The sequence below is a fragment of the Olea europaea genome, chromosome 8, assembly GCF_002742605.1.
Source record: "Olea europaea var. sylvestris chromosome 8, O_europaea_v1, whole genome shotgun sequence".
NCBI lineage: Eukaryota > Viridiplantae > Streptophyta > Magnoliopsida > Lamiales > Oleaceae > Olea > Olea europaea.
In genome coordinates this window covers 4,961,971-4,986,196 of record NC_036244.1, presented here as the reverse complement: position 1 = coordinate 4,986,196, position 24,226 = coordinate 4,961,971, and the positions used below count along the sequence as shown (strand labels likewise).

Below are 24,226 nucleotides of genomic sequence, written 5' to 3'. Positions count from 1 at the left end.
TTGAAACAAATTATAGATAGGATTTTGCTCAATGTATAGGGGTTCTGTTCCACAGAACCCATATAGGGTAATCGCAGCTGACGTGCGGGATCCGCCTGTATAAAAAAATGTCAAAATTTCCACCACCTCGCTCGTGCTGTGAGTACTTGTAGGGGGTTATGTGAAAAGAACCCCTACACCTGAAGCAATGTTTTTATGGATAATAAGTTTTGAATAATTCACTTATATAGCTATCAAAATTGTTGTCAAAAGTGCTGTAATTAAGATCGTAGGGTCAGATCTAGCAGTAACGGCTTGACTGGCTAAATGACGATACGGGTGTCTTCAGTTCATTATAGCAAAAGGTCCCAAAGTCAGCTACGTACTTTAATTATGCTATTGAAATATGGAAAAGGTCAAAACGAAAAATTATTGAATGTGGCCCACTCTTGATGAGGTTGGTGATATTACACACACGCATACTGTTTTAGAAGATATAAATAAATAACCCTAAATTTTTCTTCGAGAGCAAATGCGATACATACACGATTGTGTATATGAGTAATAGTTTTTTTTTTTTTTTTAAAGCAAGAGTGGAAGCAAGAACATGAGAAAATTGTTATTCAACTTAAATTAGGAGAAATATTCAATAATATTACACATCTAAGATTTAATGGCGAAAGAATATTCAAATAAACGAGCTAAAATTTATTGAGAATTGTAAGCAAAAATCATAACCAGAGCTATGATTTTCTGCATGTAACTGTATTTGTCTATAAATGATGCAAAATAAAATACACAGATTGGGAAATAAATATGTTAAGAATGAAACATTGAAGTAAAATAATTAATCTCATAGGAATACATGTTGTAAGAATTTCAGATTAAATTTTCATTCATTGCCTTGCGGACTTTTTACATGTCAAAAAAAAAAAAAAAAATGCCACCAAAAAAAAAAAAAAAAAAAAAAAAAAAATGCCACCATAAAAAATGAAAAAGAAAAAATAGAATTGAACCTAGTATGTTACACTATATCTTCAAATTCTTGAGTTTCTAGTCTGGTAGGAAAATGAATAATTGCTAACTTTACGAAGTTCTTTAAACTTCGGCTATCATAACTCTTTTAATTGTTTTTACTATATTATAATCGATAGTTGATTATATTGTCCAATCATCTCCAATATAGCGTATCAAACGTGCCCTTTATGTACAATTGGCTTTCTCGGGCAGGTTTAACACCCAAAATCTTCTTATTGCATGGTTTTTTTTTACTGTTTCATTCCTCTTTATGTGAGCTGATGATCACTTCTTCATCAAGAAAACAGAGGAAAATTTCTTGGAAGTTCCCCTTTATATATCAGAATGGCTTCTGTTTTTCCAAGTTGCCAAAATCTATCTTCTGAGAGAGAGTTTAATGGGCAAACCATTCTGGGGAAGAGCAAAAGGTGCATACTGAATCTCATTTTGTGGGCCCACCATAGACCACCTGTAAGGATAGGAACAAACTTTCCATTAGGAGATAACTTCAAACTTTCTATTTTTAGGCACCAGGGAATTTTTACGAAATATGAAAAAGATTGTTACTTTAAGGTTTTTTTTACCTATAATTTGTTGTCAGATGATGTACAAGGACTAAAATCTCAGTCTTGGCTAATTCATTCCCTGGACATGAGTGGATCCCATTGCCAAATGGCATAAATGTATTGGGCTTTGGAGCAACCTGTCAGAAATAAAAGATCTTAGCTTAGGCCTCAGAAGTGAAGAAAGCTTATAGTAAAACTGTGAAGTCAATGAAATCTGTGCCCCAAGAATGGTAAATTTACCTCAAATCTCGAAGGATCAAATTTCTCAGGGTCTGTGAAATTTTCTGGGCTATGGTGAATGTTTCTAAAGAGTGGTAAAACTTTCCATCCTTTAGGGATAAGATAGCCTGTAAATTTACCAGTAGATAAATATTAGTCAAACTTCAATGGGAAAAGGGTAAATTTTTGAAAAAATTTAATCTGATTCTGGTTTTAACTGACCTTTAAATTCAACATCTTGAACAGCTTCTCTGAAGGTAAAAGATAAGATAGAGGCAACTCTGAGTGTTTCTTGAATTACCCTTGTAGTAATTGGCATTCTCTTGGTATCTGCCCAACTCAGTACCTTCTCTTCACCAGATTCCTCTTTAGACTTAATTATTGCTTCTTGTTCTTCCTGTAAGCACCAAACAAGACAAATAATTTAGTCATCTGCACGAAATTTCTTCGATTATCGGTATATAAGCAAGTGGGATTTAAAAGCTTACAGTGACAGATTGTAGGACACTTGGATTTTCTGCTAGGTACTTGATAATCCATGTCAGTACACTAGCAGTGGTATCTCTTGCAGCAAAAATGACACCGATGATGTTGTCAGCAATTTGTTCATCCGTTAGTCCTTCGAGATCGCACATAAACGATCCAAGCAAATCGTTGTAATCTTGTTTCGTTTGCCTGCGAAGGGACAGGATTTTGGCCAAGATTTGTGCCAATTCCTTCCTTGCTTTCATGGCTTTGTAAAACAGAGTTCCAGGGATGTTAATAGGCATTGAATTGTACCCTTTTTCAAGATTGTAATAACATCTCTTGAGGTCTTCTCTGTACAAAACTTCATCCTTTCCAAATATAGACAGTAAAGCCACATTGAAAGTGTACTGCAGGACAGAAAAATCACACAGTTTTGGTCAGAACTCAATTATTCAGATTCAAAAACAAAGGACTCTGTTTTTTTCTGAGGCAGAACATCGAACACAGAACATACTGTTTTCATTTCTTGGAAAGTAGTGATCAATTTTCCTTCCCATGACTTGAGGGAGCTAATTGCGACTGACTCGATGTCTGGTACGATGTTCTTGATCGATTCAGGCATGAATGAGCGAAGGACTAGCTTGCGAAGTTTGGCGTGATACTCGCCCTGATGAAAGAAAATAGCCTGTTTGCCTAACATTCTCTCTTTGCTTGCAGGGAATGTGGGCTTGAAGAGATTTGACTTTGTGACAAGCACAAGTTTTGCTGCTTCTGGGCTTGAAATCATCACACAAGGACATCCCAATATGTGAGTCTTGAATATGGAACCATACCTATTAAAAAAATACCAGAACAAAATAACATTCTTTGTAAGAATCTTAAAATCAAGAAAATCTGATAAGGGGTATGAGAATTTGGACTCACTTTTTGACTTTGGAAGCAAAGAAAACATTTGGGTTTTGTGAATAAAGTTGAAAGGTTTCTCCTATGTAAGGCCATCCCATGGTGCCTGGTGGAAGTGGCAATTTCACTTGGCCAAAGGAGAAGAATTTAAGTATGGCATTGAGGGACAAAATTAAAGCTGCAGTTAAGAAAAAACATAAGCAGATGAATTCCATGATTGTGTAATAATGGACACTACAGAGAGAGTACTGTCAGTAGTCACAATGAGTAGCTTTTTGGTTATTGATGAAGAAAATGGGAGTGAATCAAAGATGTATATATAGGTCGCGGGTGGGGGTGGAGAGTGCGAAGAATGGGCCTCTCAAATACAGCTCGATTCCCACACACAGAATCTCCCTCCAGCTCATGTATTTTGTAGAGAAACAGGAATGAGAGAGCTATATACAAAGTGTGCGTATATGTATGTATAGGATGTGTGAGAGAGAGAGAGAGAGACTGAATGAATAGAAAGAGCGTGTGGGGTAGAGAGAGAGTTGGATTGAGTTGACTCATGAAAGAGGCGAAAGGAAACAGGGCCAGCCTATTGGTTGGAGTTTGGGACAAAGTTGGAAAAGGAACAGAGGGGATGAATTTACTATCCGTACCATCACAATTCACATACAAACTTCAAATTCCTCCTCCTCTTTTCCTTTCTTTGCCCCCTTAAAAATCTTCTCTCAATTATTGAGTTCATATTTTGCATACATGTGATCCTCTTTTGTATGTGTGTGTGTGTATTATATATATATATATATATATACACATACATACATATATTGTATGTGTGTGTATAGGGCATTAGGAGTCAACATTTGTACTAGGAATCACCTGATTTGAACTTGTTCAACATCAATTTGATTCTGAATCTTAAAATCAAGTAAATACGATTCTAATATAAGTTTCAACTACAAAACCTAATTTTCGATTTGAAAAAATATTTTTGTAATAAAAAATTGTAATTAATACGAACTTACATGGAATTATATTTAAAACAATTGACAATTTTATCATTTGAAAACAAAAAAGAAAAAAAAAAACAGCTTGAGAGTAAAAAAAGAATTTTTTTTTTATAGCATTTGATAATTTATTTTTGAACCATAAAAGAAACGAATTGGTTCAAAACGAATCCAGTTCCTTTTTCTTATAGAACCAATGGTTCCATTTTCAAATTTCTAATAAGAATTATTTCTGCCTAGTTCCAAAAAGAATTGGACCAAACTATATGTTGTCGCACTCAAAGCATATGTATAAGTGTGATTTGTGTTATTATACGTTAGCTTTTTAATAATAAAAATTTAATTTTTAATTTTATTGATTGAAAGAAAAATTTAATTTGCAATCAAATGAGTAGTTGATATTATTATATAAACGTGTATGTAATTACGTATATGATTGGTTCAAAGAACGCTTTGAGATTCAGGCGATAGGGGATGATAAAACTAGTAAATATGCTTTTTCCATGTGAATATGTTTTATTGTTTAGTATTTTTGATTGAATTATATGTTAGTCGAATATTTTAATAATAAAATTTGATTTATTGCTATTTTCATGAGTAAAATTTAACTCGTCACAAGTCGGTAGTTGACTGTTGACCAAATTGTCTCGGGAGGATTGGAATAGGATTAATTGAATTTTGACCCAATTGTTGATTTGGACGTAGGTTGAAGTATCCACAATCAACATCAAATATAAAAATATTTTTTAATTAATGGACCACATAATTAGATTAAGCCTCTCTTTACTAGCCATTAATTTATTTTTATTTTTTGGGGAAAAATAAATTTTGAAATGGTATTTTTTGAAAAATGTATAGTTAAAGAATAGAAAAAATTTTGAATTTACGTTTTAAAATTTTTATTGTGTGAATGTATAGTTGAAATGAATTTAAAAAAAAAAAAAAAAGAATTTTGAGAGGATGGATGACAAACAGGGGCTAAGAAAAAACAAGAGAATGAGGATATTAATTTCAAGTACTTCAATGAATTATGACATTTGTCTGGAATATAAGTAATTTTATAATGTTTATTGCTTACACGTATTTTGGCCATTTTACGGAGAGTTAAATAAGGTATTTTTAGGTGTTCTTGTAAATACACGTGAGCATACTCTTTCCTTCTCGGAACATTAGTTTGAAGTTTGAGTACGATCTTACGTTATTTTTCTTCTCCACCGTGATGAATCAATCGATTTAATGTGATATTACTATTCACTTTGTCCTTCCTCCCTATTTCCGTCCTCTCACTTGTTGTTACTTTCGATTCAAAGCAAGCTCAATATTAAGTAATTGGTCAGGTAAATTATCAATGATATTGTATTTTATATAAATTGAGTCGTTAAATGACTTCCACTATTAGTTGGGTTCTTTTTATTGTTGGATAACATCAATAATTTATTTTGTATAAAAATATATGCTAAAAAATCATCACACATTAATTGATAAATGAAAAGACTTCAATTCTAGGTGAAGTGGGGAACCTTAATTTTTTAATGTTTGACACGTTTTAGATAGTCTTTGTGACATATCACATTCTTAAGGTTACTTGTTTAAATCATGTCTTAGAATAGGTACACACATAGACATATCAAGAAAAGAAACATTGAAATGAGAAACAAAATCCAAATCAATAGTTTTATCATGTCGTGTTTTACGTTTGTTGATGAAGTGATTTAGTGTCTTAGTAGAACACGTATACATTGTAAATCCAAGTCAAATAGATCACTACACATTTAAACAAAATTTTCACTGTGCATAAATGTGTGTATTTAAAATACAGTAGAAATAAATGTGTTTCACACTCTCTAATGAAGTGACATCGCTCTTGTATTCAGTCTGAAATATGTAATATCTTTGAAAAATTGTAACGACAACAATTCAATGATTTAGAGAGCATGGATTCCACATGGTCAAATTTGTAAAAAACGAAAAGACATCGATAAATCACTTCAATTATATCACATCGAATTCAATTAATTAACCACCATTATTATTTTTGTTATTGTTACATTCATTTATTTATTATTATTATTATCATTTGTAATGTGGAGATTTCATTTCCTAGTTATAAATGCAGAAGGGACTGGTAATTCATCAAAAATGCATTTCTTATGTGCTCAAATTTTGTGCAAATTAATAGCAAATTTCTTTGGTCACATGATTTGATTTAGCCTTCAATAGATATGCATGACCTAGCTGCATTTTGCTTATCAAATTAATTTTCTCTTATTCATGTGAATATTAATGCAAAATATTTTAACCATCCAATGCCAAACTTGTGGAATTTCAGAGTTTTATTTTCTCTATCTCAACTCCAACAATTCCAACGTTTTACTAAGAATATTTTTTTTTTTTTTTTGATGCAGAAAGATACCTTTTTAATTCTCGAAAGAAAAAGATTGTCTTAAGAAAAACGTGTTCTGTTTTTCCATGAATTTTGATTTGTGCAGATTTTTAACCACAATTTCAACGAAATTTTTTGTCATGGTGCGAATACTTGTATTTGCGCTAGTGAACGAGTTTATGTTTATTCTTGATTGGACGTAAATGTTCTTATCGAATAATTAAAAATATATGCTAATATATTCAATATAATTATGTTTTCACAACAATTTCATGATTTTATACGTTTATTTATATAACAAAATATAAATAAACTGTTGTACTGAAGAGTGGATCGTAAATTGAATAATACTGAATAATATTTTTAAAATAATTAATTTTTTATTGAAGGTACTGTTTAATCGTGAACAGCTAAATTGTCTCTTTTGAACACAATTGATGTAAAATAGGGAAAAGAGCGAAATAATATTAAAAATGAAATAAATAAAAAGTTATTCATTATTTTGTTTAGTCATATTCATTACCGAATATGTTCTTAAATTTTTAGGTTGATTTAAATTAATTCCTTTTTGTTAATTATAATTTAAATACGATGATTCCTCTCCTACAGATGTCGTAGTTTTATCGTAGTGCTTAATTATTTAAAAAAAAAAAAAATACATAGATAACGAGGGTAGTTAATTAACTTCATCTGCGGTTAAGATTAAGTGGTATGTTTCCACGTGGCTTAATAGATCATGGCAAGATTAACGTAAAGTGCACATAGTGCCAAATTGTTGAGTTTTCGAGTTATATCTTTTAAAGATTTGTTAGACGTGACTTCAGCTTTTATTTATATTTTTATTTGCTTTCAGTAGAAAACTTTATTGGAAAAAGCACATCGGATCAGCTTCCTCTGAAGGTTCGTTCTGCAAAATTTCTATTTTTACTTCTATTTATTGTATAAGAACTTTTCAAGGAAGCCCTTTTAGCCGGACATCTATTTTTGCTTTTGCTTCTTGTAGAAGAATTTTTTGAGAAAGCTATCTTAGATGAATTTTCTTTAAAAGTTTTTCTATCCAAACAAAGTACTTCAAAAAAAATTATCTAAACATGTTGAAAAACAACTTTTAGTCTTGGACTAGTTTTAACTTTTCAAAAGTCCTGTCAAATGGGTCCTTAGACTAGATTACACTAAAAGCTCTTCCAACTAAATAAATACTTCCAAAAAAATATTTAAACATGTTCAAAAATAACTTCTTAGTATCAAAAGTAGTTTTTGACTATCAAATCCCTACCAAACGGGTATTAAAAGTTCTAACAAGATAAAATACTTTTGAAAAGAAAAGAAAAAGGACATATCATTTTGAAATGTTTCTTCGTAGCGTTTATGATCGAGTGATTAAGCCTGGGAGGGTATTTAAAATTTAGTGCCTTAACGTCATACTACTTGAGAGTCATCAGCCAAAAGCTCGCTACGAAGATCATTTAAAAGTTTAATGGAGAGAAGTCTACACATTAGATTTGAGAAAATATATATATTGCATGATTAAACCCCCAAAATTTATTTTAGAGAATTAAGCTTTTAACAATAGGTTATTAGCTTAATTTTTTCTTATGGGTTGAAGCAATCAAAAATAAGAAAAATCTTTATTTGTTGATATGTTGAACTGCAATTACTAAGATCTAACTAGTAGAGTGTGTGAGGATTATTTTTAAAAAAAAAAAAAAAATCAACCTCAGATCACACCTTGAAAGAGAGTGGAGAGAATAAAATTTGCGAGTGTGTATCTTACGAGAGAAAAAATGAAATATTTGGCCATAAATGGTCAAAAATTAAATCAATTTATGACTTTATGATGCTTTACATGAATCCTCACACACACGTCAATTTTACATTGAATTGGTAGAGATTGACTTAGTAATGTGATTTTGAAATAGTGTATAGCTTTAACTCTAAAAGTACAATCCTAAGGCTAAAGGAAAGTTATCCAACCAAGTTATTTGTAAAATTTTGTGTAGTTAAGCTTTATATTTTATTTGAGGGCAAACAATTATTCAAGTTTGGGAGTATTTGATAAATGTATACTTATCTCGATCATTAAACTAGAGCAACTTTTATTATTTTAAATGATCTGAGACTTATTTTTGTATATGCTACATTTGTTAGGTGCATTTCGATGAAAACATGGTGGAAGTGGACAAAAGAAGTGAAAAATTGGCCAAAATGTACTGAATCCAAAGTTTGGGGACTAAATCGTAAAGTGCTGATAGTTGATTCGGATATAATAACAATGATTGGAGAAGGTATGGAATCAATTAAATGAAGTTAGAAGATAGAAGACCAAGAAGATATCTAAAGGAGCTAAAATGAATGAAGAACAAAACTGAGTGGCCAAATGCAACAAAAGGGAGATTTTCATAACAGTGCGTGCACGAGGGCCATTTCTGGGCCTAAATTGCCCATCATCCTTTTTTGACCTAAACTCCTATGAAAATCAAATCTAACCAACTATTTAAATTACAAGGGACGACTACAACGAGGAAGCACATAATATACATATTTTTCACCTCAAGAAAGAAGCTAACACGGTATTCAAAGGTTATTAACATGAGAGATTCAAGATTCAAGGTTCAAGTTGAAGATTAACAAAGAAAAATTGATTTTTCACTTTTTAATCATTGTTTTCAGTTTTGGGTGATGTTTTTTCAAATCTTTTTGTGTGATTTATTAATATATTAGACTAATTCTTTTTATGTATTGGATAAGATGAATCCCATTATTTATTTATTTATTTTAATTTAAGACTAGTATTTTAGTTTAATTCTTGTGTTCCTTGATTAATTTTGCATATCCATTACATTATTTAAATAATTGGCCACCAATTAGATAATTAGACTCAAAAATAAGTTTAGAACACACCAAAATTAACATATGTGCAATAGATGTTATGAATAACATTTATTACGTGTGCAATCATACGGATAATATATACTGTAAAGCATTCTAATCATTCGAGTTCGAACTAGAAATAGATTTGGATCGTAGTTATGATAGATTTTAATTTGTTTTGAAAAAGAAAATTATATATTATAGCTTTATCGATTGTTAAGAACGCATGTACGAAATTAGATTATAAATCAAGAATTGAAATAGATAATAATAAGCGAATTTTAGATTCAATACAATCATATCCATATTTGATAAAAACTCTAATTTTACCACCTTTTTAGATTAATTTAGAATAATCACAAAATCAAATTCTGTTTTATTTTATATAATTTGAATTTCATACAAAACTAGTAAACTTGAATTGAATTTATTCCCCATGGGACGATACTGTAAAGTATAATCTACATGAAATTAATTTATTAACAATCATAAAATATGATGTCAGTGCAAGTTAGTCATTGTTTGATTCCCTTTAAAATTTTAATACATCTTTTTCTTTTTTTCAATCATATATTTTTTAATAAAATAATATTACAAGTAAATAATTTTTTTTTCCTTTTTTTATTTAATTACACATTCTCCCCAAACTATTATTCTAAAATAATTTTACCCATATATCTCGTTATAATGGATGTCGAATAGGGGTTTAATAAGTACAACAATTTCATGTTACCAAAAAGGTCTGAAATGGCGTATACGTGACAGCTCTACATTATGCGTAGATAAGATGGTGAGACCATCCGCCTGGCAATGCCATATGCATGTGTCAAAAGCCAAAAATAGGGTTCTATGTTTAGGCCAAAATCAGGCTTCTATGTTAAGTTTTGAATTTCTTAATCATTTATTATTTTTGGCATCTAGCAAACATCTTGTAAATGTCGATGATATATACACACATATATACATCTAGTTTTATGTCATCTTTTATATATGTAAGACAAGTTAGTTGCGTTAAAGAGATCAAATCAAGAGTACTACAGAACATTATTCATCATTTGACCTATTAATTAACTCCATCGACACTCGAAACTTCAAATAGCAAGAACGACTATTACGAGGAGATGAGATGATCCACAACATCTAGTGCCACGAGTAAACCAATTGTTCGGACTAGGTCTTGAAACAATTTTAGTATATCTCATCCAACAGAGTTCTTCGATGTATATTGATTTAAATGATATAAATAACAATAGAAATAGAAATTAAATTTTAAATGATACGGTATTTCAATCTAATGATATAGAAAGCAGATATTAATCATCATGAACCAGTAACGTATGACTTTCAAGTGAGACTCAAAGATAATTTGAGATTCTAGAAGTCTTTTGAAACATTAGACGAACTATTTGATAAGTTAATTTGAACAAATACACGTTTATCAAGTTAATGCCCCCATAATACTTCAAGAGATTAGCTATGTATATGGTTTATATTTGGCACAAGAAATAATTATGACGAAATAAGATGATCCAATAAACTTATATATCTTTAAAGATAACTCAAAAAAGTGACTTGACTTATTTATACTTATAATTCTCTTAACTTATTTATACTTCTCTCAAACATATATACAACTTTTCATCTAAAAGATAATGACAAACAATTGGGTGCCAGCTTAGACCTTGTTTTATAAGTAGTTCTTTGTCTTTTTTTTTTAAAAATTAATTTCCATTTAAGTTTATCCTGCTTTTCGCGGAGTATGTTTAAGTCGACCTGTTGATGGTAAAAATTTCATCAAATGATTTTATTGATAAATAATTACAATCAAAGATCAATGTATACAATTAACAAATCTTCTCACCTAACTGCGAGTTTCATCTCTTAAATTTATTAACCTAGATGCTTAAATTAGAATAAGAGGAGAAATAACTATTTGAAGTGAGATATTGAATTGTATACCATTCTTCAAATGGAGGAGTATTTATAGATTTTCCTTCAACTGTTGGGGTAGTTTGGTAATTCTTACATAGCGTTAGGTGGATGTCCTTAATTGGTAGTCTTGTAACTGATTTGGCTAAGAATCGCGTTTTATTCATTTCCTCGACTAAAATGTTTCATTTCAAAGGTTGTCAACCATCTTGCTTTTCGAAGTAATATTTAAAAGAAACACCTATAGACTATAATGTTTCTCGAGTTAAATTCTTGTATTACGTCATCGATAACTAATCTTCGTAAAATCCGATCGACTCTACCTCAAAATTTATAGATACAACCAACAAACTGCCACCAAGTTGAGGTATGGACACAAAAGTACAAAGATTACTTTTTAAAGATTTTGTGCTTGAAGATACATGAATCTTTATTGTACACACAACTATGTGCATGTACTGGATTCTGATGCAAATGTTGGGAGTCACTTATAATTATTTTTCACACAAGTTGCTACTTTGTAGGGCATGGCCACTACTTTATTAACACAAATGGATAGATGAATTTGACCCACAAAAAATGATTATTTATCCTTTCATGCATAAGATTAGGACAAGGAAAATGAAAGGGAAAGAGAAAGGAGAAAGTGGAAGCGAAAGAATAAAGAATATGAATCTTCTAACAAACATGTTATATCATTTTGAATGATGTAAGAAACCGGAAGGGGATCGTTTGTTCTCTTGTTTGATAAGGAGTTTGGACGTATGGTTAGTTGATTATGGGGGGTTATACAAAGCAACTATTGTCTTGTACAATAGAAGACGACAAAAGCATTAGATGAAGAAAAATAAAAATTTAAATGGAAAGAATAGATTAAAGTAAGGTCGGCAAAAGATTAGGAACCAATCGAATTTCAATCGCTACCCCTTGTTTGAGCCCCATTTTTTTTTGGAAAGAATGAATTTTTGAATAATGTATTGATGGGAAATGTGTGGTTAAAAAATAAGAAAAAATTGTGGATTTACGTGTAATATTATTTTATTAAAAAATATGTAGTTGAAATGATGTCAAAAACAATTTTTGAAGCCGTAATTTTGTCGTTCAAATTTACAATTTTTTTCTTTTGCATTAAATGAGGCTTATTATTTTTATTTTGAATGTGCGAAAATTTGCTATAAAAATTTAGAGATTTTGATTATGGAACCAAACCAAGTCAAATCAAATTAAAACCATTTGGTTCGGTTCCATAATTACATAAGGAACCAATGATCCCATTATAAGATAACAATTGGTTCTCAATGCAGTTCTCTTTGAAATCGAACTGAAAGACGTGAGCACCTAATTTAAGTAAAGATTTAATAATGATCTTATGAATTCTTTGTTCTATTAGATTTTTTTTCCTAACAATTTGATTAGTAATAAATGGAGAGATCTTTTTTTACGGTTACGCCAAAGATAAGTCATTTTTCTTTGTAACATACAAATATATCGACATGCATTTCCAAGAATTGACATATTTTACGAGAATCAAAACATTAAAAATTTTGCTGGGAAGTGACAACTTCAACATCCTTAGAAGAGGGGTATAGTGTTAAAGCTACCTATCCATGAAAGGCAAGAATTCAATTAAATGTGTTTGATTGATTTAATTTTTAACATATAAAATATTATATTTGTCTATTTTTTATTGATTGGTAGAGGAGAGAGAGTGGATAGACGAGAGATTGAATTTTTTGAAAAATAAAATTCTAATCTCCATGAAGTAAATGTTTTTCTTGATTTTGAGGAAAATATGATCATGTAATCAAAAGTAGAAAAATGTTTTTCTTGGAAAAAAAATGTCAATCAAACAACACGAAAGTAAGAATTTGGGTGGAAAAAAATAATTTTTTCATGGAAAATATTGACAATCAAACGTGCTCTTTACTTTAACTTGGGAAAAACTTGTATTTCTTTTCTTCTCTCCAGCATTCCATTTATAGTATCCATTGAAAAACCCATTCTCTTGAGAGCAACGTTCAAACTACACTAGTAATTCCTAATATGGAATTAGAGAGATGGACGTTTTTACAAATCTAGATGCGATACACATATTGAAAATTGTGCATGTGTCGAGCTTTAAAAATAAATCAGATCTACACATGTATATGAACATTTTGAAGATATAATTTATATAGATAAACTTGTTTCAACCACTTGAATTTTTAAACGATGTAAATTAAAATAATATAGTAGAATTTTAACAATGTCAATTAAATAAATGTCTCTTTAATATGTCAATTAAATAAATGTCTCTTTAATACTTACTGACCACTTAAATAATTAAAGACCCACTAAGCATTGATATAACAATGACAAATGTCATATGTCATATGAAAAGAGAAAGAAAACAAATAGAAGTTAAAATTAGTGTTCTAAATAGTGCGTTAATGCGCGAGGCTCAGCGCCAAGCAAAGTGCTTAGCGTCTTATTTGACGGTCAACAGACGCGAGATGAGGCCAATGCGCGCTTAGGCTTGCATTATTAGTTTTTTTATTTTTTATTATACATAAAGTTAAAACTTATAATTATTAAATAATTTTTTTATGGATTAAAAATTTAAAATAATATTAAAATAAGAAAATGTTTTTTTACGTATTTGCCTCGCCTAATCTCACATTGCACTTAGCTTGGTATCAACGCATCACCACGCATTACGCTTTATATACGAGGTTCTTCTTCTGGCGGCAACATACTTGGTCCCACTTATGGGATCTAATTCAAAAATTTCACCCCAATTGAACGCGTCTAGCATATTTTTTCACAGTAGCAAGATCACTATAACTGACTCCATTGAGTTCGCGCACTAAAATTTGCCTGAAATTATTTATATTTAAATTCTGTTATCCATGAAAAGGTAGACGCCCTCCCAATAAATGTGCCAAAAAATGATAGTAAATACTTTATCTTAATAGGGGAAATACCCAAAAGTTACATGTTTTTGGGTAATATTTTCAGCATTTTAATTATTATTTTTTACCTGACCTGACCTGAGGCTGGTGCGATATTGTGATTGGCCAGTTTTCATAAGAGGAAAACCTAATTGGTTAGGGTTCATACATGAATCACAACAAAATATTACCTAACCATCTTCAACTAATATAATATAATACTATGGTTTATTATTTTTATCTCGTGACTAACCGAATCTATTGTACTAAATTATACATTCCTTATGATGAGTCGATGGCTAGTAGTTGGTGCATACGTGGTTAAGTATATATTTTAATGAAATGGAAGTATTGCCACCCTTCATCAAATTAATACTTACAAAAATTAATCAAGGCGGAGCATCACTTAAAAATGAGGGTGGCATTTCTCATAATTAATTAAGCCGAATGTGTAGTTGTTAAGAGTCAATTTTCGAGTCCGATCTTAAGTGAAAAAGTGTAGGAGTTTGATTACGGTTATCCTACTAATTATAATGTTTGGGAGAATCGGTTGTGTAGATATGCATTACTTGGTATCAGAGCTAGATGTTTTATGCTCGATTCTCCTACAGAGGGAAGAATTATGCATTTATCACTTGAATATGAGTGGGACTCTATCTTTGCAAAGATTTCTCAAAGGTCCAAAAGCGCAATAATTTTTAAGAATTCAAATCCTAATTCTATTCCATAAGGAACAATCAATTTGCAGAATGAAAAATAGACACAAAAGAACACATTAGATAGAACAAATTTGTCTTAATGCGAGACTACATCATCTTCCATCGCTGCAATACTTCATCATGATTAAAAGAAATTCACAACGAAAATCGTACACCCTATCTTTTTAACCCCCTTTTCTCTCTTTTATGATAGTAATACAAAATCTTAATAACGACTCCGTACAACGACAATAATTAGAGTTCACAACTTAATAATACTTATGATAAATTCTCAATTTGATCTTAGACGTTTAAGAGTTTAATTACGTCACTCCTACTAACTACAAATTTTTGGAAAATTAGTTGTATATGCATGCATAATAATTAATTAAGCATAATTCTCTTGATCATACCTGGTTACAGCTATCATTTGTCTTGTTGTGTATGAGAGAGAGAGAGAGAGAGAGAGAGAGAGAGAGAGAGTATGCTAAACCTACTGTTAATAGGAGAGACTTGCAAAATTGTTTGCTAACACAAAAAAAGGGATTTTGATTAAAAAGGGAATAGATTCTCTCCTTCTTTTTTGCTACGTTTATGGATCCATAAACACACAAAAGTCTACTTTTTGAGTGGAATTGACGTCAACTTATAATTGTTTTTTGATATATAGGCATGCTATGTTAATCGGAAAGGTCAAAGATATCAATTTGATATGCATGACAAAATTTGACAGCTTATATCCCAAATGTATCGTGACCTTCCTAGAAGTCGATCGGCTCATGAACTCTACTGCCTATAACTCAACTTTTAAAAAGGAAAAATTAGTCTTCAACATTTTTGATTACTAGTTGCACAGCTCGTTACTTTTTAATAATTGAGATTGTTCAAATATTAAACGAATCGTCACGTGATCCTCGTATGTTTACAAAGCTTCAACATATTTTTATGAAAGTTCTCGATGATTTAATGAAAATTTGGACAGTTTTCATTTACGATTGAGAACAAAATATTGAAATAGTTTGCATGAAATTCTTTATAAAATATAGAGTCTTAAAAGTTCGATTGCTCAAATTTTGACAATAGGGTACGGATTATTACTCATCAAAATTTGAATAGTCGAGATAACACATTACGAGTGACATCGAATCGAGTAATTAGTGCATAATCTTTTCATGATTTAAAAATCAAATTTGGTGGCTTTACATTAATTGTATGTAGAAGAATATGTTGATATTAAGACATCATGCAATGAGACTTGAATTCTTATTGTCAAATGCCTAAACTTCCTATGTGCTTGACAAAACCAGGTTTGTGTTAACAGTTTGAGAAAACCATGAAATACAACTTGGTATTGTATACTTGATGTAACCCTATGAAACAAACAAAATATATAACTATAGAAGGACCCCAGTAGTTTCCTCACTTATAGTGTAATGGGGCATGGGCACATTATATAAGACAAAAAATAATCAATTATTTTTGCTTATAATTATAATATATACCCCACCATGCAATATTACCATTTTTGGTGCCACTTTCATGGGTGGAAGCCACTCCAAAGCTACTTTTTTTGATGATGTTGTATATATATCAATTTCAATGATCTAGTTGATAATTTTATTAATGCTTTTGTTAGTCTGCATTCGGTACAGATTTTTCGGAACTCTTTTTCAACTCTACATTCTTTCAATAAAATAATTTCGTATGTGACTTTTTCAATATTTCAACTACACATTCTCCAGAAATACAAAATTTATTCTGACAAACATACATCAAATATGTCCTTAGTCAATTGATTGGGAGTTGTCCTTAGGTTACTAGCAAGAGTTCATGATAAGCTTTGAAGTACTTTATTTAGTTGATGACAGTTTAAAAGTTTAAGTTGTTTGCTTTGCTTTCTTACCATTATCATATTTTAAAGAGAAACTTTATTAAGTCGGACGAAAATGTATAGTGGGTCTTTTAAGATTTTTCTCGTAAGAGCAATTCTTTATTATATTGCGTCTTTCGTAATCCAAACACTATGTTTAATGACGTACGGACGAATTTTTCTTTTCTTAAATTTTGGATTTTTGCTTAAAGTATTGTAGCATATACAATTGATTTTTATAAAATATTTGTGGTTATTTTGAGAGCAATTGAATTAAAGAAATGAAATTATAGAGTTAGAGTTTGACTTTCTGAGTTTTTTCTTGTTTGTGAGGACAAATAAGAAGAATAGAGATGGACAAGATTTTGGATAGGATTAGTCTATTGGAAAATGCCGTGTGTACACCTCTTGGTGTACACACGGCTTTACACCCCCTCACATGGAGGGGGTTCACGAATATTTTATTATGTGTGGGCCTCCTCCATGTTAGGGGGGTGTAAAGTCGTGTGTACACCATTGTGTACACGCAACATGATCCTAGTCTATTTGTACGCTTTTGGTATACATAGTGAGGGAGTATAAACGATTATGTACATCGAAAGTGTACATGTAGTATAGTCATTTTGGATATATGCGAACTAAAGTTGCAAGTGGTAGGAAAATTAATGAAATGGTTTTGAATTTATAAGATCGTACTATTTCACTTAACATATTAATTTTTGGGATAAAATCCCGAGTCTCGATATTTAGTTTTAGAGTTGAACAAGATGAAATACGTGCTAAATATTGAAATGAAACTCTGAACTCCAATTATCAAAATATTAAACGATTATGTGATGTTAAACTCTCGAGGTGGTGGTATCACAATTTTGTCACGATGAATATGACGTAAGTCTTTATCGAATACATGATTTTTTCTAGCTGAAACAAAGATGGTAGAAAGATGTTATTGCATAACATAGTCGATGATCATGAAATTTAAAATGATATTAGGCTGGTGCTTCACTTCATAGGTTAACCTTTTGATATGAGACATTAAATCCAAGTAAACTAAAAGAGTGTAATTTTTTCTATTAAACTCAGTTTCAACTATATATTTCATGATATCCACAACTTTTATCAATATCCAGTAAAATTTTAAGATTTAACAAAACCAAATTAGAGCGAGAGCATATAGGCTCACATGTTTCGTGTTTAATCAATTTTATTCAGCACTTTGACTACAAAACTATTTTTAATAAGATTAAAACGAACATTTTGTTCGTTTTTCATCACTAATTATTTTAACAAAAGCTTGAAAAGAACGCTAATTTTATCTTGTGCTTCAAAAAATCCCTTTAAGAACGTTCCTTTATGTTAAAATCCTACATTTGTATACTAATTCTTTGTACATTTTTTCCTTAATTTGTCCAAAGAATATCAATGTGAGTGGGTCTTGATTCGAGATATCTTGTAATCGAATCCACCTTTTTAAGGTTGGGAAAAGATATGTAACCTAATTCACTCTTTTCCACCATTTTGTTAGTAAACAAACACTTGTAATTAACTAAAGAGAGATCCAAAATGATAGCAAATTTTTTTTTTTTTAAATTAATGAATCCAATATGATTGGGCAACGTGGCAGTGAGTCGTAATTAATAGTTAATTAGGCACTGTTTCAATCGCTTTCATTCCAAGTCATTCTTTTACTTTACAGATAATATATCGCTGTTTTGGCTGTCTCACTTCCTTATAATAATAATAATAATAATAATAATAATAATCTGTTTTGGCTGTCTCACTTCCTTATAATAATAATAATAATAATAATAATAATAATAATAATAATAATAATAAATTAGCCCCTGTTTAATAAAAATTTAAATTTAAATTTTTATCAAATTCAAAATTAATAATTAATTTTAATTACATATTTTATAAAATACACAATTTTTTAACTATACTTTTTATCAATTTTTATTAAAATTTACTAAAAATTTAAAATTGGACTTTAATAATTTTTTCCTTTTTTAAAATTTAATGTCAAATCTAAGCTGTCATGTTTTAGTTATGTCCCATAAATACGAGTTTACATGCAAATGCAGGCACGTGTTTAGGTTCTGATTTGAAAGTACACATGCATGTACGTAATACGTACAATTCTGGCATAAAAATAATTAGCAATTATTTATGTAATTTTGAGGAAAAAAATTAAATGAAGTCAAAACTAATAAATGCCAGATGGAAATGTAGAGTATTTAAATTGAGTCAACTAATCATGTTTGTAGTATGTTTCTTTTTAATTAATTCTACTATTTTTCAAGAAAAATAATGAATATATATATATAGAGAGAGAGCAAGAGAGAGAGAGAGAGAGATGTTAAATTTGTTATGTAATTAATAGACAATAAGTCATTTTTACGGTTTTAGATCATCAGAAGAAACTGTAGAAGATGTTAAGGAATTCTATATCATGATGTCATCTGGTGTTACAATCTCCTTCCATGTATCTATCCGTGAGGTTTACTCGTCAAAACTATCTATATATAGGGCTAAATAATCTTGCAGATGGACCCGAATATTATAAAAGGATTTCTAAGAAAAGAAAAAAAGTGTTTATTTATTCATGTTAATACTTTGTATAGTTAGAAATTTCCATCTATCAAGATATAAATTCATGAATTAATTAAAAAAAATTGTTTTTATTGGATCATAAGCTAATTAATTTAATTTCATATTTAAAAGCTAATAGAAAATAATATGTTTGTCAAACATATACAACTTTTAAATTTGTTATGCTAAAATTATTATTTAATATTTAGTTTATTATAGTCACATTTAGGTAAGACAATACCTAATTAACCTCAGCATCTTAGGTTAGCAAACCTTGATAATGCATGAAATTAAGGTAGACTAAATTATTTTTAAAAAAAAACCAAACTTAATATATTGTTTAACCTTAAATTTATAATAATTGTGCATTTACATTATGAAATGGATTAAAATAAATAAAAATTTAATGATCATATATACAACTCGAGACATTTACTATACTTATTATACATAAATAATCGTATTGTAGTTTAATTCTTAAATACCATACAACTTTCGTTACTAAGCGAGTCATTGTAATTTTCAGAATTCACATTTTCTAAAATTTTTAAGCAAATCAATTACATCGACAGAATAACTAATAGGATTCAAAGCAATGAATTTTTGAAAAAAGATAAATTAAAAAATCAAGAAAATTACTAATTTGAATTTCTATTTTTATTAGTTTGAATATCAAAATGTATAAATTGACTATACTCACAGCCCATTAATAAGTAGGCCCGGCCTCTTAATAGGCCTAACGTGCTAGAGTACTAGTGTTTTATGGAAGCCCATGGGCTTGAAGGCCCATCAAGTCCATTTCACTTCCATTAACATTGGAGTGACGTGACATTAATGTGTTATTTGGTATACTTGCTGTCCAAATTATCATAGACGTCAGCGGACAGCATAAAAAAATATTCTATTTCTCAAGTCTCATACTATTCTTATACGAGTAACAATCTTTACTCGAAAAAGAATTCTGTGTATTCTATATTGGTTTTGCGTGTCCAACGACTACAAAACTAATAGTCGAATTCTAATATATGAAATTATGATCTCGACAGGTTGTCGATCCTCCAAAAGACATGCCGAGAACTAACAACACGATATCAGAGCCATTAAAGGCTTCATAAAACATAACATTTTCCCACTCAGAAGTAAAGGAAATAAGGTTAGCAGACCTATTGGCTGCTTTACTATGTCACAGATTATTCATAGAGTCAGTGACTAAGAAATATAACTTTAGAAATATAAATTGATTACTTCCACTTCCTGAATTTGCCTCCATGTCCCTTGCCATGTTTTCCATGCTTGCCATGCTTAAACTTGCCATGACCATAGTGACCGCCTCCGTAGCCATAAGGGCTTGGACCATGAGCGTAGTGGCCGCCGCCGCCACCACCGAGGGCTGCTGCTGCACCAGCCAGCATTGTTCCTACACCAGAACCATACCCTGAAAGTGATATGTAAAGCATCAGAGTCAAGGCACCGACTCTTTCAAGTGAAGAAACTCAATTAAAGTTATCTCCGAAGTGATACAGACAGAAGATATCACATGAGCCAGTCAAGTACTGCTCATGGCCACTGTTTCTGTATTTGTGCATATGTGAGAGTTTCGCGTTCCAGAAAATATGTTTCTTTTATTTAACGCTAGATGCCAGAAAAGATGTAAAATACGAAACAACAATGACTTCCACATGCCAAGGACAATATTTATGTACCCAAAAATTTATTACTGATTCTCAATGAAAAAATGAATGCAAAAATATGTACTTATCCAAAATATATCTGAATCAGAGATCAAAGTGGAATCATATCTGTCAATTCAAACTCCAAAGAACTATCTTTCTAACGCAAGTTTCCAAAATAAAAGAAAAAGAATCCATAATCAAAAACTTGTTGAGGTTGAGCACAAAGGAAAATGAAAGAAAAGGTGAAGAGAGGAATTGCCTCATTCGACAATGCTTCTTCAGATACGAGAGTTTTCTCAGTTACTTCCCTATATTACTAGCATACCAAAAATAAAAAATAAAATCAAACATATTCAGAATCAGTAACAGTACCTGAGTGATGTCCAGCAGAACCAGGGTAACCTGACGGGGGATACCCGTATTGGGGATATCCTGAAGAAGGGTATCCATGTGGGGGATGTCCAGATGGAGGATAACCCTGTGGAGGGCAACCTCCAGGTGGTGGATACCCTTGTGCAGGGTACCCTCCAGGTGGTGGATACTGTCCCGGGGGATACTGCGCCGGGGGATACTCGCCGTAATAAGAGAAAAGCCCTTTGTCCTTTCCACCTCCCATTTTTTTTCAATTCAAATGTAGAATTACCTAAAAAATGAACCATTACACTGTAAGGCTAGATGCAATATTCATATCAATGAATCAGCCATAGAGAACCACAATGAATCAGAACACAAATTACACAGATTTGGGGCATTTTGATACATTCTGGTTAGCGTTCATGGAAGAGCATGTTCTTCAAATTACACAGAGAAGCACACTAACGGGCTAGTTCTTCAAATCTTGCACGTTCATAGCATGAAAATCACTAAAGTCGGGCGTCCCCCGTTTTAAAAAAATTGTACAAAGTATTCAAGTTTAGCCCCCGATTTGACCACCATTCTTTCAAAACTCTTTTTTTTTTTTTTTTTTTTCTTTTTTTTTTTTCAACCATACATTCTTGTAATAAAATATTCTTCACATAAACCCAAAATTTTCCTAATTATTAATCACATATTCTCCAAAATTTACTATTCAAAAACTCATTCTACACAAAAAATGACGGTCAAGCAGAGGCTTAATCAGGTTTACTATTTGGCAAAAATTATTTAAAAAGAGTAAAGCACAGTTTCCTCAATTGTTTTCAGGGGGAACAAATATTTTTCCATAGGAATGTTCGCTTTGATTTAGAAGTCAACCATACATTCTTGTAATAAAATATTCTTCACATAAACCCAAAATTTTCCTAATTATTAATCACATATTCTCCAAAATTTACTATTCAAAAACTCATTCTACACAAAAAATGACGGTCAAGCAGAGGCTTAATCAGGTTTACTATTTGGCAAAAATTATTTAAAAAGAGTAAAGCACAGTTTCCTCAATTGTTTTCAGGGGGAACAAATATTTTTCCATAGGAATGTTCGCTTTGATTTAGAAGTATTTTCCATTTACATTAACAGAATTCGATTAACATATCACCATCACCATTAATTTTCCCTAAAGGTCATTCATTAAACATAAACTTAGTGAAAAATTCAAATTTACTGCTGCTATAATAAATAGATCACCCAATAATCTTTCATTAAGGAAAAAATTTAAATAAAAAAAAAAAATAGCTACCATACCAAAAATTTTCTATCAATCATTCTTCTCAATTCCAATACCAACGTCTCTAAATGAATAGACATATTTCATTGCACCTTCAAAAGATTCTCCATCCACACACACACACACACTTGACACAGCTGTTTGTGAAAAGTTGATGAAGAATAAGGAAAAACCAGCAACAAGAACACACCAAAATGGAGGGTTTGAACACAATTATGAATTGCTGTCCTCAAACGATATTTGTCATTACAGATAAGTGCTTGAAGGCTTTCAAAGGCAAATAATTTCTAGGATAAGATTGGAAAAAAAAAAAAAAAAAGATTCACAACAAACTTGGAAAAAGAACTTGAGAACTTGGTTTGATCTTTGATTTGGAAGTTAATTAATAAATTTGATGTTTTGGATGTGTTTTCCAACATAAAACCCACCCCAGTATATAGTATATCAACCTCCATGCCAAAAACAAGCCAAAATGAGCTGAATCTTGCCAAAATGTCGTCGGAATTCAAAAGCAACGATAACAGAAAATTGCACCAGGCGATCACCCAGTTCACACAATATTCTAACAACTGCTGTCTCTAGAATCAAGAAAAACAGAAACTCCATTGTTTTGAACAAAACACAGTAAATCTAATCACGTTATCAAGAATTCCAACCACAAAAAGTTAAAAATCAATCAAAAATTGATCCTGAAACAGTGAAACGCATGATCATATCATATCCCTCGACTTACAAGTATAAAAGTAAAACAATAACCAGATCAAATTAATCTTTTACAAAGAAATATCAAATTAAAGGTGCGTGAAATAGAGAAAGGAAGAATCTCATCACCTTGAAAAGCTCTCCTATTTGTGCGCTAATACTGCGAGAAAACGAGGGAATATAGGAGAGTGGATGCACAAGTATTCAGTGCATGGATTTATATATAGTGCATGAGATAATATTCTGATTCCATGCTTTGATTAGACGCGGGCATGGTGTATTGCCACGTGTTGCGTCCCTACCCGACCCGGGTGGGCCGGGTCCCTAAAAACTGTAGCCGGGTCAACAAGGAAGCTAGCCCATCGTAACCTCTATCAAAATATATGATTTGTTTATTAGTTTCTGCCAAGAAAGCTCACCAAGTCACTGTTTTCTCTCAGTTCAGGGAAGGTTTATTTAAATGTTCGTATTTTTTGGCAACACAATTATTCATTTTAATTCCCAATCTACATTTTTATTTAATTTTTCTCTTTGTATGTAAGTGTTGGTTTACAAACTATATGTTGACAACATCCAGATCAATCATTTCATAAACAGTTTTTGAAATCAATGGCCTAAATTTCGCCAACCCTTAGTTTGTAAACAAAATTTGTACAAGTAGATTAATTCTAAATCGTCCGTTTTGCCGTGTTATCGATCGACGTGCTTTGTTGCTAAATGATGCTTCGGGAACCGAGACAAAAGCCGCTTCGACTGCACATCTAGGCGCAAATATGCAGACACATG

At 30.9% G+C, this 24,226-nt stretch overlaps 2 protein-coding genes across 2 annotated transcripts; both read right to left on the bottom strand.

Moving 5' to 3' along the window:
- Nucleotides 1-1,197: 1,197 nt before the first annotated feature.
- Nucleotides 1,198-3,553, bottom strand: LOC111398610 (abscisic acid 8'-hydroxylase 1-like). The gene is made up of 7 exons (XM_023025602.1): nucleotides 3,174-3,553; nucleotides 2,764-3,082; nucleotides 2,270-2,656; nucleotides 2,004-2,178; nucleotides 1,803-1,909; nucleotides 1,581-1,699; nucleotides 1,198-1,465 (listed from the first exon to the last, which is right to left on the bottom strand). The coding sequence occupies exons 1-7, from the start codon at nucleotides 3,365-3,367 to the stop codon at nucleotides 1,372-1,374; spliced, it is 1,395 nt and encodes a 464-aa protein (XP_022881370.1). The 5' UTR covers nucleotides 3,368-3,553; the 3' UTR covers nucleotides 1,198-1,371.
- Nucleotides 3,554-20,496: 16,943 nt separating this feature from the next.
- Nucleotides 20,497-23,674, bottom strand: LOC111398609 (cysteine-rich and transmembrane domain-containing protein WIH2-like). Its single transcript, XM_023025601.1, has 3 exons — nucleotides 23,570-23,674; nucleotides 21,466-21,736; nucleotides 20,497-20,855 (listed from the first exon to the last, which is right to left on the bottom strand). Exons 2-3 carry the CDS (start codon nucleotides 21,707-21,709, stop codon nucleotides 20,662-20,664), a joined length of 438 nt encoding a protein of 145 aa, XP_022881369.1. The 5' UTR covers nucleotides 21,710-21,736; nucleotides 23,570-23,674; the 3' UTR covers nucleotides 20,497-20,661.
- Nucleotides 23,675-24,226: the final 552 nt, after the last annotated feature.

What these genes read in the sequence shown, in the direction of transcription:
- LOC111398610 (XM_023025602.1), bottom strand. Translation starts at nt 3,367, where the DNA reads ATGGAATTCATCTGCTTATGTTTTTTCTTAACTGCAGCTTTAATTTTG. An exon ending in TTTGCTTCCAAAGTCAAAAA is followed by an intron (nt 3,083 to 3,173) that starts GTGAGTCCAAAT and finishes TTTTTTTAATAG; the next exon opens with GTATGGTTCCATATTCAAGA. An exon ending in GTGTCCTACAATCTGTCACT is followed by an intron (nt 2,179 to 2,269) that starts GTAAGCTTTTAA and finishes TGGTGCTTACAG; the next exon opens with GAAGAACAAGAAGCAATAAT.
- LOC111398609 (XM_023025601.1), bottom strand. Translation starts at nt 21,709, where the DNA reads ATGGGAGGTGGAAAGGACAAAGGGCTTTTCTCTTATTACGGCGAGTAT. An exon ending in TTCTGCTGGACATCACTCAG is followed by an intron (nt 20,856 to 21,465) that starts GTACTGTTACTG and finishes TATCACTTTCAG; the next exon opens with GGTATGGTTCTGGTGTAGGA.